This window comes from Myotis daubentonii, chromosome 1, assembly GCF_963259705.1.
Source record: "Myotis daubentonii chromosome 1, mMyoDau2.1, whole genome shotgun sequence".
Classification (NCBI taxonomy): domain Eukaryota; kingdom Metazoa; phylum Chordata; class Mammalia; order Chiroptera; family Vespertilionidae; genus Myotis; species Myotis daubentonii.
The window spans coordinates 5870860-5885906 of record NC_081840.1 but is presented as its reverse complement, the minus strand read 5'-3'; the positions used below and the strand labels follow the sequence as shown (position 1 = coordinate 5885906).

Genomic DNA, 15047 nt, shown 5'->3' with positions numbered 1-15047 from the left:
AACTACTTCAGCATTATCTATAATAGCAAAAATTAGAACCCACCTAAGTGTCCAAGGACTGCTAAGTAAATTACGGTTAATCAACTCGATAGAGCACCGCGGAGCCGGGAATTGACGGCCCTCCAGAGCGGTGGAGGCTGGGAGGGCGTGTTAAGTGGGCCAGGCGGGTGTCGGAACTGTGTGCACTCTTCGAAAACACCAGCCCATATGGACCAGAAACGGATGGGCGGGTGTTAAAAGGATAATCATCGTTTTAGTGTCTGGTGGAGTTGGGAGATTTTCTTTTTTTTTTTTTTTTGTCATCATTGCTGTAAAATCGTCTTCACAAAGGGTAGAGGAAAGACAGGGAGAAGAGGCGGGGGCTGAGGGAAGGCCTGGACCCTCCAGGGTCGTGTTTTGGTCGCATAGTTTGGTAATCTAACCAAACAGGAGGAGGTAGTGACCAAGCTGGGCTGCACCGATACCCAGCCACCAGCACCGAATGTGACCTTTTTTTTTTATCAATATATGCATCCCCCCCAAAATGAAGTTACAGGCGGAAATAAAACCATGGTTCTCAAACCTTTGGCCCCCTTTATGCTCTCTAAAGTTAATGAGGACTCCAAACAGCTGCTGTTTATGTAGGGATAGCTCCATAGTTAGCATATTAGAAATTAAGACCGAGGCATTTAAAATAGTAATTTATGTGAAAGTAACAATAATTAGCCCACTAGGTGTTAACATAACATTTCTGATGAAATATAAGTGTATTTTCCAGGACAGAAAAAGTTAGTGAGAAGGCATTGTTTACATTTTTTTAAATGGCTGGCTTAATACAAGACAGCTGGGTTCTCAGGGCCGTTTCTGTATTTAATCTATTGCAACAGCACACGGCCTGTAGCCTCTGGAAAACTCCATGTACGCTCCTGAGAGAATGAGAGTGAAAAGGGCAAATAACTTCTAGGTACCATTATGAAAATCATTTTCACCCACAGACCTCGTGAAAGGGGCTGGAGGACCCCAGGGGTTTGCAGACCACACTGGAAACCACTGCAATAAATTACAGCATTAAAAACTGCTGCTGTTGTGGGGGAGGATTTAGAATTACATGTATGGTTGGAACTCAACTATGTTGAATTTTTTATTTTGTAAAGATTGAATGGAAATATACTAAGAAGTCTATAGTCATTGCCTCTGGGTGGAGAGATGATGGGCAATTCTTTTCTTAATACCTCCCTGCTTTTCCATGGTGTCTCTGTGTTGTTTTTGTGGCCAAAAACAACATTTCTGTTTGAGGGAAGGTCTGGGTAGCAGAGGCTTACCGTGCGTGCCCTGCAGGATAAGCTGGGAGAGAAGAAAGTCATTTGAAATCATTAGCAGCCAGCCTCCGGGGAGGGGGCGTCACAAAGCAGGGCTGCCGCCCCCCCCCCCCCATGCTGATCTGATCTCGCTGGATGCCTGGCACCTGGCATACAGTCACCACGGGCGCACGCGGCCCGACCCACACACAATCTGGAAGAGATGAGAATTAAAACTGGCTCAAGCTAATCACGGCTAGAGGAAGGTCAAACACAGCTGACTATCAGATCTCGGGATGGGGTAGGACGATTCATCGCTAAAGCCATAGACTCGACCACAAAAAAAATAATTAAAAAATTTTATTTTCTCCGTAAAAAAATAAAATAAAAGAATTACATACCCATGGGCGGAATGTGTATGACAACAGGCCAATAGCATGTAAATGAGCATGTAAATTGCCCAGAGAAAACTACAGGAGATTAATGGATAAGAACCAGGACCACAAACACTTAGCATTAAGCAGGTGCCGGGCTGGTTTCTGAAAGAGCTTGCCCGTCAACGAGCTCGTTTGGTCCTCAAACAAGATACCGTCAGATTAGCAAACATTTTAAAAAGTCATAGTTCTACCGCTCAAGGACAAGAAGACACGGTCACATTTACACACAGCCGATGGTGTGTGCCACGGACGGGAGGCTGCGCAGCCACTGGCAACCGCGCCGTCGGTCTGTGCGCAGGCAGGGAAAGATGTGCAGCTGACGGGAGTGAGAACTCAGCACAGGGAGTGAAGGTGGCATCGGAGCACACCCAGCCCGCTTCCCGGCTCTGAGGTGCAGGCAGCAAGGGACACTGGGCAGCAAGAGGAAATACCAATTTCACATCTGGGGGTCCTGCGGTGACACCAGCTTCCCCTCTCATCACCCTGGACAACAAGCCCCTCATCCCCCGCCCAACCCCACACACACACACACTCCACACAGGCAGAGGCCCGGGTCACGTCAGCTTTTTCAGGCCTCCCTCCTGAATCAGAATAAGCAGCAGCAAATCTCTAACATGCAACGGACACCAAAGCAAAAAGACAAAAGGAATTGAAAAGAGAGAAACGTCTCAGAACACACAGGAAAACTTTCGAATAACTCAGACAGCTAAGAGAAGACCTTATAAATATGTAATAAACAAATAGACTATATACTTTTAAAAGGAACATTCAGAAAACAAGAAACAGCCCTTGGAATGTAAAAATATGATAGAACGCTTTTCTGAATCTATGTTATATTTCAGCACAAAAGTTTAACTAGATGACAGCAGAGATACAAAATAAACTTTAAAAAGATTGAAAGAACAAGTGGAGAAAACTTCCCAGAAAAAATAAAATAAAACAGAAAGGCAACGAGGTAGAAAACTATAGAGAGAAAAGATTTTTTTTTAATTAGAAGGTTACTCCGGGGACACCCAGGCCACGCAAGAGCTTTGCCCAGCGCCCAGGGTGTCACCCATCTGTGGCCTGATCATGGGAAGGAAGCGGCTCCAGGACCTGGCGAAGCGTTTCAGCCTGGGTCACGGTGTCCCGCAGAGGAGTGGAGGCACGCTCTCTTTCACCTCCTGGAGTAAAGAGACTTCAGGAAGGTAGCCAGAGAAAGGCGATGTGCAAGTGGCTTTCAAGGGACCCTGGGCTGAGCGCAGCAGTCTCACTCACTTGCACCTCCCACCTGCACCGCAGTGCTCTGGTCCCTGCACCCCTGCACGGCACTCCACTGCCCCGTGCATGGGGTCCCTCGGTGTGTGTCGTCGGGGACAGATGCCGACGAGAAACAGCAGGAGCTATGAGAAAAGGTCTAGAGGTCGGAGTGACTCACCCACCCCTTCTTTTAAGGGGTAAAAATACTATCAATTATCGGGGGGAAATAACCATCCTGCCATTTTGAAACGCTGGTTACAAAACGAAGCACCTGTGCTCTGGTTAAACCCAGACGCACGTGGGAAGACAGACTAGAAGGAGTGCTGCCTGGAAAGGTCCCGGTCATTGTCCTTGAGGGGAGAGTGTGTGGTAACATTTTTAATCTCTGCCATTTCTGTTTTTCTTTTTCATTTTGCATTTTTTCCCCAATATGTTATCACTTACATGATAACAAAGTTAAATCTAAAACCACTCGCTTTTTAAAGAGAAGGACAAAGCCATCACTGGGCGCTAGGTGGGCGCCTTTAAGAGTCTTCTGTGTCCAAGCTTTAAAAGCAGTGGGAAATAATTTACTAGACGGTCTCAATGCCTAAGTGTGCCAATTTTGCAATCTGCATTTTCCAATTACATTAAAAGCATTTTCCCAAATTGCTCTGTTCTTCCCTTAATGACAGGGATGAGCTGGATGAGGCGGGTCCCCTGAGGACAGTCTGCGCCTTCCCAGGGGCTGTCTCTGCCCTGCCCTGGCTACACAGGCTACAGAGCCCAGCGAAGTTTTCCAGGAGCGGAAAACTGGGCTTCCTTTCCTTCCTCCTTCAACCCGGGTGTTTTTTTCCTGCAAGGCGAGAGCTTGCAAGGCCATTCTGGCAGCCAGTGAGAAGTGGGCACCGTCTCCTTTGTTGGCCTCGGAACTTCACAGCTTTCACATGGGGGAGAGGAGTGTCAAAAATCCTCACTTCCCACGAAGGGGAGGCTGAGGAGGCTCCGCAGCCCTGCTGTCCTGCAGCCTGGAGCCCTCACTCCCAAGCCTGGGAGGATTCACTGAAGGGAGGGGAGCCCAGAGAGGGCAGCACACAAACACTCCCCACAGAGGGCCCAGCAGCACACGGCCACCTGACCTCACCGTGTGCCCTCGGGCAAGTGTCTTTCCCTCTCTGGGCCCCCATCCAATGAAGATGGAGCCAGGTGCCTTCTGCACACACACAGGCGCACGCAGGCACACGCCACCCATTCCCTCCTGGCTCGCCTAATTACCCTTGATGCGCATTAATCACTCACTCCCCAATTACCGCACGCCCACCACCACAACCCAGCCCTCCTCCCAGCTGTGCATCGCTCACTTCCAATAGATTCCCCAATAAATTGCCCATCATCTGCATAATGCTCCCCATCTCTTCACTCCACACATCAAATCATTTCTCCATCTCATTCTGCAAAATCTGTCAAGAATAATTCTTTCAAAACTGAAATAACCCTCACTCTGGCACTTGAATCCATAAATTTCTTGTCTCTGAATGTGAGATATATTACTTTCTACAAAGCACATCTAAGATACCCTAATATAATAGAATACGCTAACAATGATACATTCGCCGGGACCTGCAATACATAAAAATGTAAATCCGAGCCTCCACAGAAATCATCCCTTCTCCGTATGCCCCTCAACAGAACCCAGGGGCTTGATGCTGGGAGGGCGCTGGGCACTGCTGGGGGGAGGGGACTTGCTTTCTCATCCTTTATTCTACTCTCAGGGGCGGGGAGCAGAGGGTCTTGCAGCCTTTTGCTCAGCTGTGGAGTCTGACCGCCAGCTCCCCATCCTGCCTCTGCCATTTACCAGCTGTGTGACTGTGGACAAATCCCTTAACCTCTGTGCCTCCACGTGCACATCTGTACAACAGAAGTGAGAACAGCCCCTGCCTCCTAGGCCTTGGGGAAGACAAGAGGGACTGTTTGGGACTTTGCCTCACAGGTGGTAAGCGCTTGGGGACGGTGAGCTCTCCCCAGCCTCTGCTCTGGCCTCAAGCCTCTCAGAGGTCACAGGGCTGGCAAGCAGCACAGTGAGACCACAGTGTTCGGGCTCCAGAACCAAGTCCTTTCTTTCAGACGCACGTGGGAAGGGGCCCGGCTGAACCCGGTGCCTCCCTGGCCAGAGGGAGGTGGGCACATCTCGCTTTCCTGGGTTTCTTCAGGTGTAAGCCGCCCCTCCTTGCCGGAGCCTCAGACACAAAACACTGTGTGAACCGGCCAACATTTAAACATGAGCGGGTTGGACACATGGACCCAGCCCTCCAATCCCTGCCTTCTAAGTGTGCAGTTCGTGAAAACAGAGCAGGTAAGTGGCTTGGCACAGACAACCCCAAAAACTTCAAAATCTTTAAAAGTATCTATCTCAGGAACACTGACACTGAAACTCTTACAAACTCTGCATCTATAGACAGACTACAAAAGCTTCACAAAAAAACAGGGGTTACATTAAGAGGTGGAGGATCCTAACTTGTCTTCTCTGTTTTTTAACTGATCAACACAGGTGCAGGAGAGTCAGAAACATCACCTCATTCCTTCTCCACAGCAACAACCCCAATCGGTAGCCATGATCCCCATTTTACCAATGAGGCAACTAGGGGATCAGAGAGGCTCAGAGATTTTCCGAAAGTCACACAGCTATCAGGCAGCAGGCAGGGAAGGAAACCAAGAGTCTGATGTGAGGACGGCACAGAAGGTTTGCCAACCTACTCAGGTGGCCCTCGCCACACACAAAGGCTTTCTTTAGCTAAAACCCCATCTTAACTGCATCGAGGCAGCAAAAGAAAAAAAAAAAAGACTTTTCTTTGCAAATTAATGCCAATTTATGTTACATCCTTTTATCATGGAGACATTTACATATACAAGCAGGGTATGCTCCTTAATTTCAAAAAAAAATACATTTACATATAGCCATGTTCACTGCAGGACTGACTTTTCAAAACAAAAGCAGGCCATGACAGGAAATGACATGGAATTAGCAAAGTTTGGAATTTGAGACAGTCGGAAAAATATGTTTGGGGACATTTTTTGTTAACATAGAAAAATGCCCCTTACAAACAGTACAGAAAAAAAGGGGGTGAGGGGGGAGACCCAAGCTGTACAGACGACGCAGCGTGAGCCCAATTCTGTAAACATACAGGCGCGTCCTCCAGCCCAGGGAGGGCCCCAATGTTAATGGGGTGCCCACTCAGGCTTAGGACTAGCAATGATGTCTGCTGTATCCTTTGTGCCTCATATTTTCTGTATTTCCTGTTTTTCACAGTAAACATCTATTACATTCATGATCAAAAAGGAGAAGTTTAGCCCTGGCTGGTGTGGCTCAGTTGGTTGAGCATCATCTTGTGCACCAAAAGGTTGTGGATTTGATTCCCAGTCAGGGCATATGCCGGGGCTGCGGACTCAACCCCCAGGAGGGGGTGTTTCTCTCTCTCTCCCTCTTCCTTCCTCTCTTTCTAAAAAATAATTTTAAAAAAAAAAAATAAGGAAAAGTTCATATGTAAGCATTTTAAGGAAGTTTGTTATTGGAAGAATTCCCTGAAGAAATCATTGTGTAAAACAGATAAACAACACCTAATTCATATATTTCCTTAGGATCCTTTGTGTTTCAGAACTCCCGATTTTCACACACAGAAGCAAGAAGCCTGCGCTATGCCTCTGGGAAAGCTCGGGCACCTGGCAGGGGGCTCCGAACACGGGCCGACAATAAGGTTGGTTCAAGGAGGTCACGTCGCTGCTGCTTCCTTCAAAAAGGGCCTCGGAGTCTGAATGGCACCTTTATGTGCAGTGGGCATTCAAGCGTGTTGAGCCAAACGAGGACACGGGGAAAAGCGAGGAGTGCAGAAAAGGGTCTCGGTGCCGGGATCACAGCTCCGGAGAACAGATGCTCGCGACAGACGCGGGCAGGAAGGGGTCGCTGACACGAAAACAGAGCATCGGTGGGGAGTTATGAATCACTGTTTTATTTTGCTTAATTTCTCTAGCTGTAAATTTTTCAAAACTAATATGAGCATATTTTACAGCTCACAGAACATTTAGAACATATTAAAATAAGTATCTTTCCACTGTAATGTGCCCAATTGAAATTTATGAATTCCAAAGCTACATTTTAAGGAGATGAAGGAACTGGCACTCCACGTTCTGTAGATTAATCAGATGGATTGTGTTGTTTTTCTCCTGATCAGAAAAAAAAAAAAATCGTATCTCAGTAGCTGTTACCTTGAATCAAGGATTCTTCCAGATTCTAGAAGCTTACAGAGCTGCTTATATTAAGTCCCACTGTGCCCCCTGGTGGAAAGTGGGGTTTGTGCACTTAAAACACAGTCCTTCCCCAAAGGCTGGAAATAAAATCCCAAACAATTTTTTTAATCTTTACTAATCCACTTAACATGTACAAAACTCTGTGCCAGGTGCCACGGAGAATATAAAAATGAGTCTGGCACAGATCCCGTGCTCAAGTAGCTTAAAATCTACACGGTGTAGCAGATACGGTTCCATGGCTACGCAGGCAGAACGAGACCACCGCACGCTGAGGAAAAGAGAAAATTCCTGGAGAAAGCAAGAAGAGCACACAGGAAGTGCCTACTATGTGTCAGACACCACGCTAGGTAGTTCATATCCAGTGTCATTTGTTTTTCATGAAAACCCAGAAAGGCATGTGTAAGTAGCTCCACTTTAACACACGGGGAAGCTCAGAGAAGTTAAGTGACTTGCCAGAGATCACACAGCCAGTGGCAGAGGGAGCATCCAAAGTGAAGCGCTGTGACCCCAGCCTCCAAACTCTTCCCTCCTTCCTGATCCGGTGTGTGTGTGGGGGGGGGGGGGGGGGGGGGGAGGCACTCTGGCAGACTTTAACCAAAGCAAGGGGAAAGGCACCCTAGGGAAAGGAGCAGAGTGGGGGGGTGCTCATTGCCTGCTGCACCCACCATCTGCTCTCCACCCAGGACCGGAGTGCAGCAAGCCAGGACTCCTACCTGCACCCACAGCCCTGTCCCCACTCCAGACTCGGTGCCCACAAAATACCTCCTATGCCCCCTACATCATATACCAGATCACAAGGTTCCCCAAGATCTACCACCGCCCACCCTCTGACATCATCCTGCCCAGGAACCTGAGGGCACAGCACATCTGAGGGCTCAGCCAAGACCTCCCTCGCCTAGTCTGTCTTGAAAACTCGTGCATCTTAAAGCAGAGAGAACCCTGGCTAACGGTTTATAAAAGCCCTCATTTTCAGGACACCACAATAAGGAGAGGATCAGGAGTCACTCAGCCATGCTCTGCGCCTGGGGCCACCTCCAAAGCCGCTCCTGCAGCCTCCTCGGGGGACGAACACTGCAGTGGACAGGGCGCCCTGGAGGCTTCCAGGCCCAGCAGCACACACCATCTCCTCGGGGCGGGCAGCACAGCCACTCTGACCAGCCCACCCCACTGCAAAAGGCCCTGGACCCAGGTCTCAGTGCATCACCCCTGGGCTTGACCAGCCTTCCCAAGCTGGACCGAGTGCGCCCTCTTCTGGTCAAGAGGTGTCACAGCTAGTTGGCTGCTCCATGGTCCCCTCCATGGGGCCCTTTCTACGTCCCCAGTGCACACTCACCTACTCCACGAACACTCGCTACACAACTGAGCAAACACAATGCCCCAAATCAGTGGTTTCACTCAGATGCTCTCTGTCTGAAAATTATCAAGGGGGCCTCTCCCTCCTCAAGATTGCTGTCAACATCTGCCAATCTGCCCCTCCCTCCACGTACTAGGAAGGGGCTGCCCGCATCCCTCAGGTGGCCCGCCTGTGACCACGCTACCCTCCACCAAACTCCACCGTGCGCCCAGCGTTAGCCTGGGTGCTTTAGACACAGCACCTGGGCATTTGTCCCACCTGAGAAGCCCCAGCCACACAACTCATCTGCTGGTTCTACTGAGTGGAAACAGGCTCAGAGAGGTTAGGTGCCTTGCTCAAGGTCACAAAGCTCTTGAGGATGGAAATGAACCCCGAGCCCAGATCACTGTAACTCCAGACCACAGATGGGGCCTGCAGAAGCTGCCTGGCCACACCCAGACCCCACACGGCCCCCTCCGTGGGCACAGACTCTCGGGAAGGAGAGCCGAGAAGCCCGGGGACTGTGGGACCGACCCACGCCTGTGACAACGCACAGCAGGAGGCCAGGAGGCCAGAAGCCTCTGGGCAGACCTCAGGGCCTCCTCGCAGGAAGAGCCCCAAAGACCTGCGTGTAAACCCCTGGGCTCCACACGGAAGCCAGAACGTGACCATGGCCCCGCGTAGCTCTACCAGCCTGAAAAGAACACAAGTCGGGTCAGAACTCCAACTGGCCACTTAAAAAGGCCCCCAGTGATTCGGCTCACATCGCTGTGGGCGGGCTTCCTTTCTTCACCTCAGAAAGCGCCTCCTAGGGGAAAAGCTCAAACAGAACTTGCAAATACAGTGTCCTGGGCAGGCTGGCTCCAGAACTCTGAGAAAAACAGAGGGAACAGACATTTGTTGAGCACCAACGGGGTACCTAGCTCTGTGCCAGGGGCTTGGTGAGTGTTTTTCCCACATGATCACAGACACGGGTACGATGATGCCCTTTCCAGATGCGACGCCAGATGGAGGGCACAGGTCAGGCCAGTGGACCAGCTGCTCCCCGGCAAAGCTGGACGCGAAGCCATGTCATCCCATCACCAAAGCCATTTTCTTTCCAGGAAGCTTCAGTCCAAATCTCTTTGGCCCCTCCTACATAAGTGCCGTGCTAGGTGCCGAGGAGAGCGAGGCGGGACACAGAGTACAGCTCAGAGGGTTGGAGACAGGTTACAGGCAGGTGGGACACGCCTGTGACACTATTCACCTGTGCCGTTGAGGCTTGCTTACTGCAAGTCTGCATTGCTTCAGTATACATTAAAATCAGTAAATAACAATAAAAAACTGGAAGCCTCCAATAAGCCACCACAGTCCTCCTTGTGTGGCCCCTGCCTACTTCCCCAGCCTCGGGCCCTTAAGGCCTCCATGCTTAGAGCCAAGAATGCCCCCCCCCCCCCCCCCCGCTTCACCAATGCACCACCCCTGCTTCTGAAGCCTTCACAAGCCCTCCCAGGCTGGAAGCCGTCCCTCCCACCGGGTTCCTGCAGCACTTATGTATCCGGCTGGAGGTCTGGCTGGGGTCTGGTCCTCACAGCCCTGGGCCCAGGATTCTGGGTGCCTCGCCACGCACCTGCGGCCCCTACCACAATGTGCGTGCCCAGAAGCCAAGGACCAGGTCTGTCTACCTCTGCACCCCCCGCATGTAACACAGCACCTGGCACAGAGCTGGCATCGCTCAGCACTCCACGGGAGTCTCAGAAGATGTCCCGAGTGCACGGGGCTCGGGCCTGGCTGCTTTCTTCTCCCTCTGTCCGCTCTCTCCAGGGACCACATCCTCCCTGGATGCCAGCGCGTCTGGATGTCCTCAGTGCCCCCGCAGGGATACGGACTAGCATGTGGCGCCTGGCAAGGCAGTGCCAGGGAAGCAGTGGGCTGAATGGACCAACGAGAAGCCTCTCCTGAATGCATCAGAGAGAATTACAGAAATCCCCAAAAAGAATTGTGCCGCCTGTAACCCCCCACGTCGCTGCTTTGAAGAATAACGCATCCCAGCAGCTTGGTCCTGAGGGTAACTAAAAAGAGCAGTTCCGCTCAAAACTTACCTTGAAGGTTTTATCCAGAGAAGCCGAGAGGAACATGTGGCTCTTTGAAAGGACGGGGCACCACTGGATGCTGCTGACGGGGCCCTTGTGGCCTCGCAGGTGGAAGAGGACCCTCTGGGATATCTGGGTCTCCTTATACGGGGTGCCCAGGTACGGCTGGATGAACTCGGACACGTGGGGGGCCGTGCACAGAGGGCGCGGGGCGCGCAGAGGGGGACCCGGGGCCTCCGCATCTTTGTTCTTGCCCGTTTCTGTGCTTAACGCTTGCGAGCATCTCAGTCTCTTCGGGGTGTAGGGTACAATACAGTCCTCTCGCCCTTTCTTCTGAAGAGAGCTGCCACTCTTCCCCGGGGTCTCAGGTTTGGGTTGGGCACCGAAAGGTGGCCCAGGGGGGTCGTAAGTTCCCCAGGAGAGTCTCACCTGCTTCAAGCAGGCGGCTGCCCGGGGCCCATGGCCAGCGGGAGCGTGGCTGGTCCACAGGGAAGGACGAGGAGGCTCGCTTGTGGGGAAGGTGACGTCGGGCTCTGTCCTGGGCCACTGTAGCCTCTGGCTGGGGCAAGAGCCTGGGTCGCTCCTCCAGAGCCGAGCCAGTGGGAGGCGCTGGCCGGCTGGGTCCTCACAGGAGCCGTGCTTGGTGGGCAGTGTGCCTCCTGTCCCGTCCAGGACTCCCGATGCGAAATCCTGACCGCGAGGTTCGACCGTAACACAAGAGTCCTTCCTCTGGCCGGCGGCAGCACAGCTTCCCGCAGGCTCGCTCTCAGCCTCGGAGTCTGAGTCATCATAAGCCACCAGTGAAGCCATTGAAGGCACTGTGTCCCGCGGTCCCTCCAGGGCAAACGACCTAAGACCAAAATCAGACGTCAGAAAGCACGCATGGAAGAATAGTTACCGCCATGCGAAGTCAAAAGAAATCATGCCATCCGGCAAATCTGAGACAGAAAAACCGTAAGAATAAACACATAAAGCATGAGGGCTCTTCTATACATCAGGCATAATTAATTAGAAGGGGTCATTTTCCTATGGAAATATGGGAATAAATTTAACACCCTCCCCCGCCCCCCAAACTAGCAAGACCTACATGAAGAAAACAAAAGCTTTACTGAAAGACATAAAATAGAACCCAAGTACCTGTAGACACGATGCCTGGACAGAAAGACCCGGGACTTTAAAGATGCCTGCTGGTGCAATATACAGATGATGTATTACAGAATGTATACCTGACACTATATAAATTTATTAACCAATGTCACCCCAATAAATTCAATACAAAAGAAAAAAAGGAGGAGGAACCAGGAAGTGCCAGCCAAATAACCCAGATGCTGGCAACCTTTCCACCACAAAAAAAGAAAGGATAATTATGGGGTGTAATAGCGTTGTTAGCTAATGCTATGGTGGTACTCATATTGCAATGTATTAATGTACCAAATCAGCACGTGTGTTCCTTAAACGTGAACACTGTTATATGTCAATGGTATCTTAATAAAAATTAAAAATGTAAACATCATAATAATTTGAAAAATAAAGAAACTGTTGGAAGGGCAATTTGGGGAGTACCTATTACAAACTGAAACGTATCAGCAGTTCTCAACCTGTGGGTCGCGACCCCTGAAAATACATCCTGCATATCAGATATTTACATTACGATTCATGACAGTAGCAAAATTACAGTTATGAAGTAGCAACGAAAATAATTTTATGGTTGGGGGTCACCACAGCATGAGGAACTGTATTAAAGGGTCGCGGCATTATGAAGGTTGAGAACCACTATCGTTTTTACAGCACCATCCCCACTATAGAACTGCATCCTACACAAATACCTGGATATGTTTGCAAAGACAGATGTACAAAGAGCCTGCAGCTTATTGGCCATTCAGTCATCAAAGGGATGAGGTTAGGTCTGAAAACCCTGAAAAGGAAAGATCCACCAGGTGGGGAAAGCGTGCTACCCTCACCTCTGCCCTCTCTCTGGGCTCGTCCTTCCTTGTATTCTCTCTGGGACTCTCCCCCAGATACCCCATCTCCACTCGAAGCCAGTTGGAGTGACAGACCCACAAGTACAGGCGGAGGGGCCCAAGGGTGTCATCCAAACCTGCCAGTTTCACTCCAACACACAGACTCACACAGCAGGGAGTTCCCCCTCCCTAAAAAAATCTTTCCTGAGATTCTGAGCCATCATACATGACAAAACGGTCACCAACTAGTTTCTAGAAGGAAGTATTCCATCTGGAGTTCAGTTCTGTGCTATTAACACAAACTCGCCTCAAGAGGAAAACAAGGATGCGGGAAACGTCCCGTCCCGGACAGCAGAGGGCGCGGTGGAGCAGCGTGGAAAACTTCAGCGAGGACCAACTTCTGACAAAGCCCAGAGTGCCCGCCCTCCCTCCTTAATACGCCGGCTGAACTCCTCCTCCCCTGGGCGGGGTCCCTCTGGGTCATCAGTCAAGCCATTCCAGACAGCCTGTCCACCCCTTAGAGAGGGATTTCAGGTCCCCTGGAGTCAAACACCCCACCCCTTCCACGCCTTTCCCCCAAAGGGTGCCATTCACCCCAAACAAGCTAGGTCATCTGCCTCCTCCCCAAATCCCACCCGCACCTGCAGCCTCATCCACACACCAAGCCATCCTCTAAAATAAACTTCTAAAACAGGCCGGCCCGTCTCAGATGGAACTAACATCACATAGTGGGCTAAGTACACACTAATGGAACTGAGCACCGTGGATGACTTGGCACTTCTGTTCTCTAAATACCCGTCCTGATCAGACATCTCAACTCCTGTGCACAGCATCCCATTCCTTCCTGTCAAAGGGAACCCACCAGGCCCCCGCCACCAGGGCAGGGCGCCTGTGCTTGGCCATTAGGATGGATTCTCACCCACCCAGCCCTCCACAGTGGTTCCCTCACAGAATGAAAGACGAGGTCTACAGCCAAAGATCAGAGAGCAGTGGGATTGGGGTCCCCTAGCCCCGCTTCCTAACAAGGCAAGGCAGCGAGGATGGCACGAACACAGGAGGGTGGACGGCAGGGATGCCAATACTACCTGCTTCATGTGCCTTTCATTCGTTCAGTAAACACGGACGCAGAACGGGCTACTCGCCAAGCCCCACACTAGGCACCCAGGGAAACGATGCCCTGCACTCACCATGCTCACATGCCAGTGGTGAGAAACAGATCCTAATCAATGAAATGGGGGTGTCAGGGGGTGAGAAATGATAAGGAGAGAAGAGAGAGGAGAATAGAGGTGGCCGTGGGTGTGGGGGTTCATTGAGGGAGGCTGAGGCAGGCCTAGGACAGGTGACACCTGGATAATGCTCCGCGGGGGTCAGGGAGCAGATGGCGAGAAGCAACAAATCCGATCAAACAGGGTCAGAGAGAAGGGAACCAAGATGACTCGAAGAAAACAGGCAAAAACGGGGAGCCAGTGGGACAACCAACTTTTAGGAGAATGTTTTTATGTTTCTAAGAATATGTTTTTTGTTTCTAAGACAGTGGTTCTCAACCTTCCTAATGCCGCGACCCTTTAATACAGTTCCTCATGCTGTGGTGACCCCCAATTTCATTGTTACAAACTGAACATAATTAAAGCATAGTGATTAATCACAAAAACAATATGTAATCATATATGTGTTTTCCGATGGTCTTAGGCGACCCCTGTGAAAGGTCCTTTGACCCCCAAAGGGGTCGCGACCCACAGGTTGAGAACCACTGCTAAGGCAAAAGGGGAGGAGGAAATTTTTTCATGGAAAGGCGGGGTGATTACACAGAGAGGAAGAGAAGGAACGCTAGAAGAAAAGGAAAGCTCACGGGAGAAACGGAGCGGGGCGTGGCAAGGACCCTCAGCAGCCCGGCAGCTGCCTGAGGACAGGAGTTTTCGTGTTTTGCTCACTGTTGGGTCCCAGCACCGGATGGGAGGGGCACAAAGAAAGTAAAGACACAGGAGATTCTCATTCAACAAGCATTTCCCGGGTGCCCACTCTGTGCCAAGCTCTATGTTGAGTCTGATGTTGGGCCAGAGACTAAACGCGAAACACGATCCCACGCCGGAGGCCACAGACTAATGAAGAGAACAAACAAGATACGACCAGAGCTGGGTTTTGAAGAATGAACAGGAGTTAGCCGAGCTGTCAAGAGCGAGAGGTTAAGGGTGATCCTGAGCACGGCGCTTTCGGAAAGAGCCTGCGATGAAGGGGAGGACAGCGGCGGTGAAAGGTCCGCGACAAGGGGCGCGGAGGGCTCGCGCCGCTGCCGTGCAGCACCCTCCCGCCCCAGGCCCGCCGCTCACCACACACACCGGAAGCGCTCGATCCTCCCGGAGCCGGTCCTCCCGGAGCCGGTCCTACCTGCACTCCGCCCCCGAGTCGTGTTCCGCCAGCGCCGAGGCATCTAACCAATCAGCGGTGGC

At 51.1% G+C, this 15047-nt stretch overlaps 1 protein-coding gene across 5 annotated transcripts in view; it reads right to left on the bottom strand.

The window, feature by feature from the left end:
* Positions 1 to 15028, bottom strand: part of WDR25 (WD repeat domain 25) — a 143051-nt gene extending 128023 nt beyond the window's left edge. Inside the window, exons 1-3 of one of the 5 annotated variants that reach the window (XM_059686383.1) lie at positions 12601 to 14985; positions 11777 to 11823; positions 10649 to 11489 (exon numbers count right to left, since the gene is read on the bottom strand). In XM_059686383.1, coding sequence (XP_059542366.1) covers positions 10649 to 11489; positions 11777 to 11823; positions 12601 to 12666 — 954 coding nt within the window. In that variant the 5' untranslated portion in view covers positions 12667 to 14985. Of the gene's footprint in view, positions 1 to 10648; positions 11490 to 11776; positions 11824 to 12600 lie in introns of all 5 variants that reach the window. The other 4 variants (XM_059686409.1, XM_059686392.1, XM_059686399.1 and 1 more) reach the window with 4 other exon arrangements.
* Between the last annotated feature and the right edge of the window lie 19 nt (positions 15029 to 15047).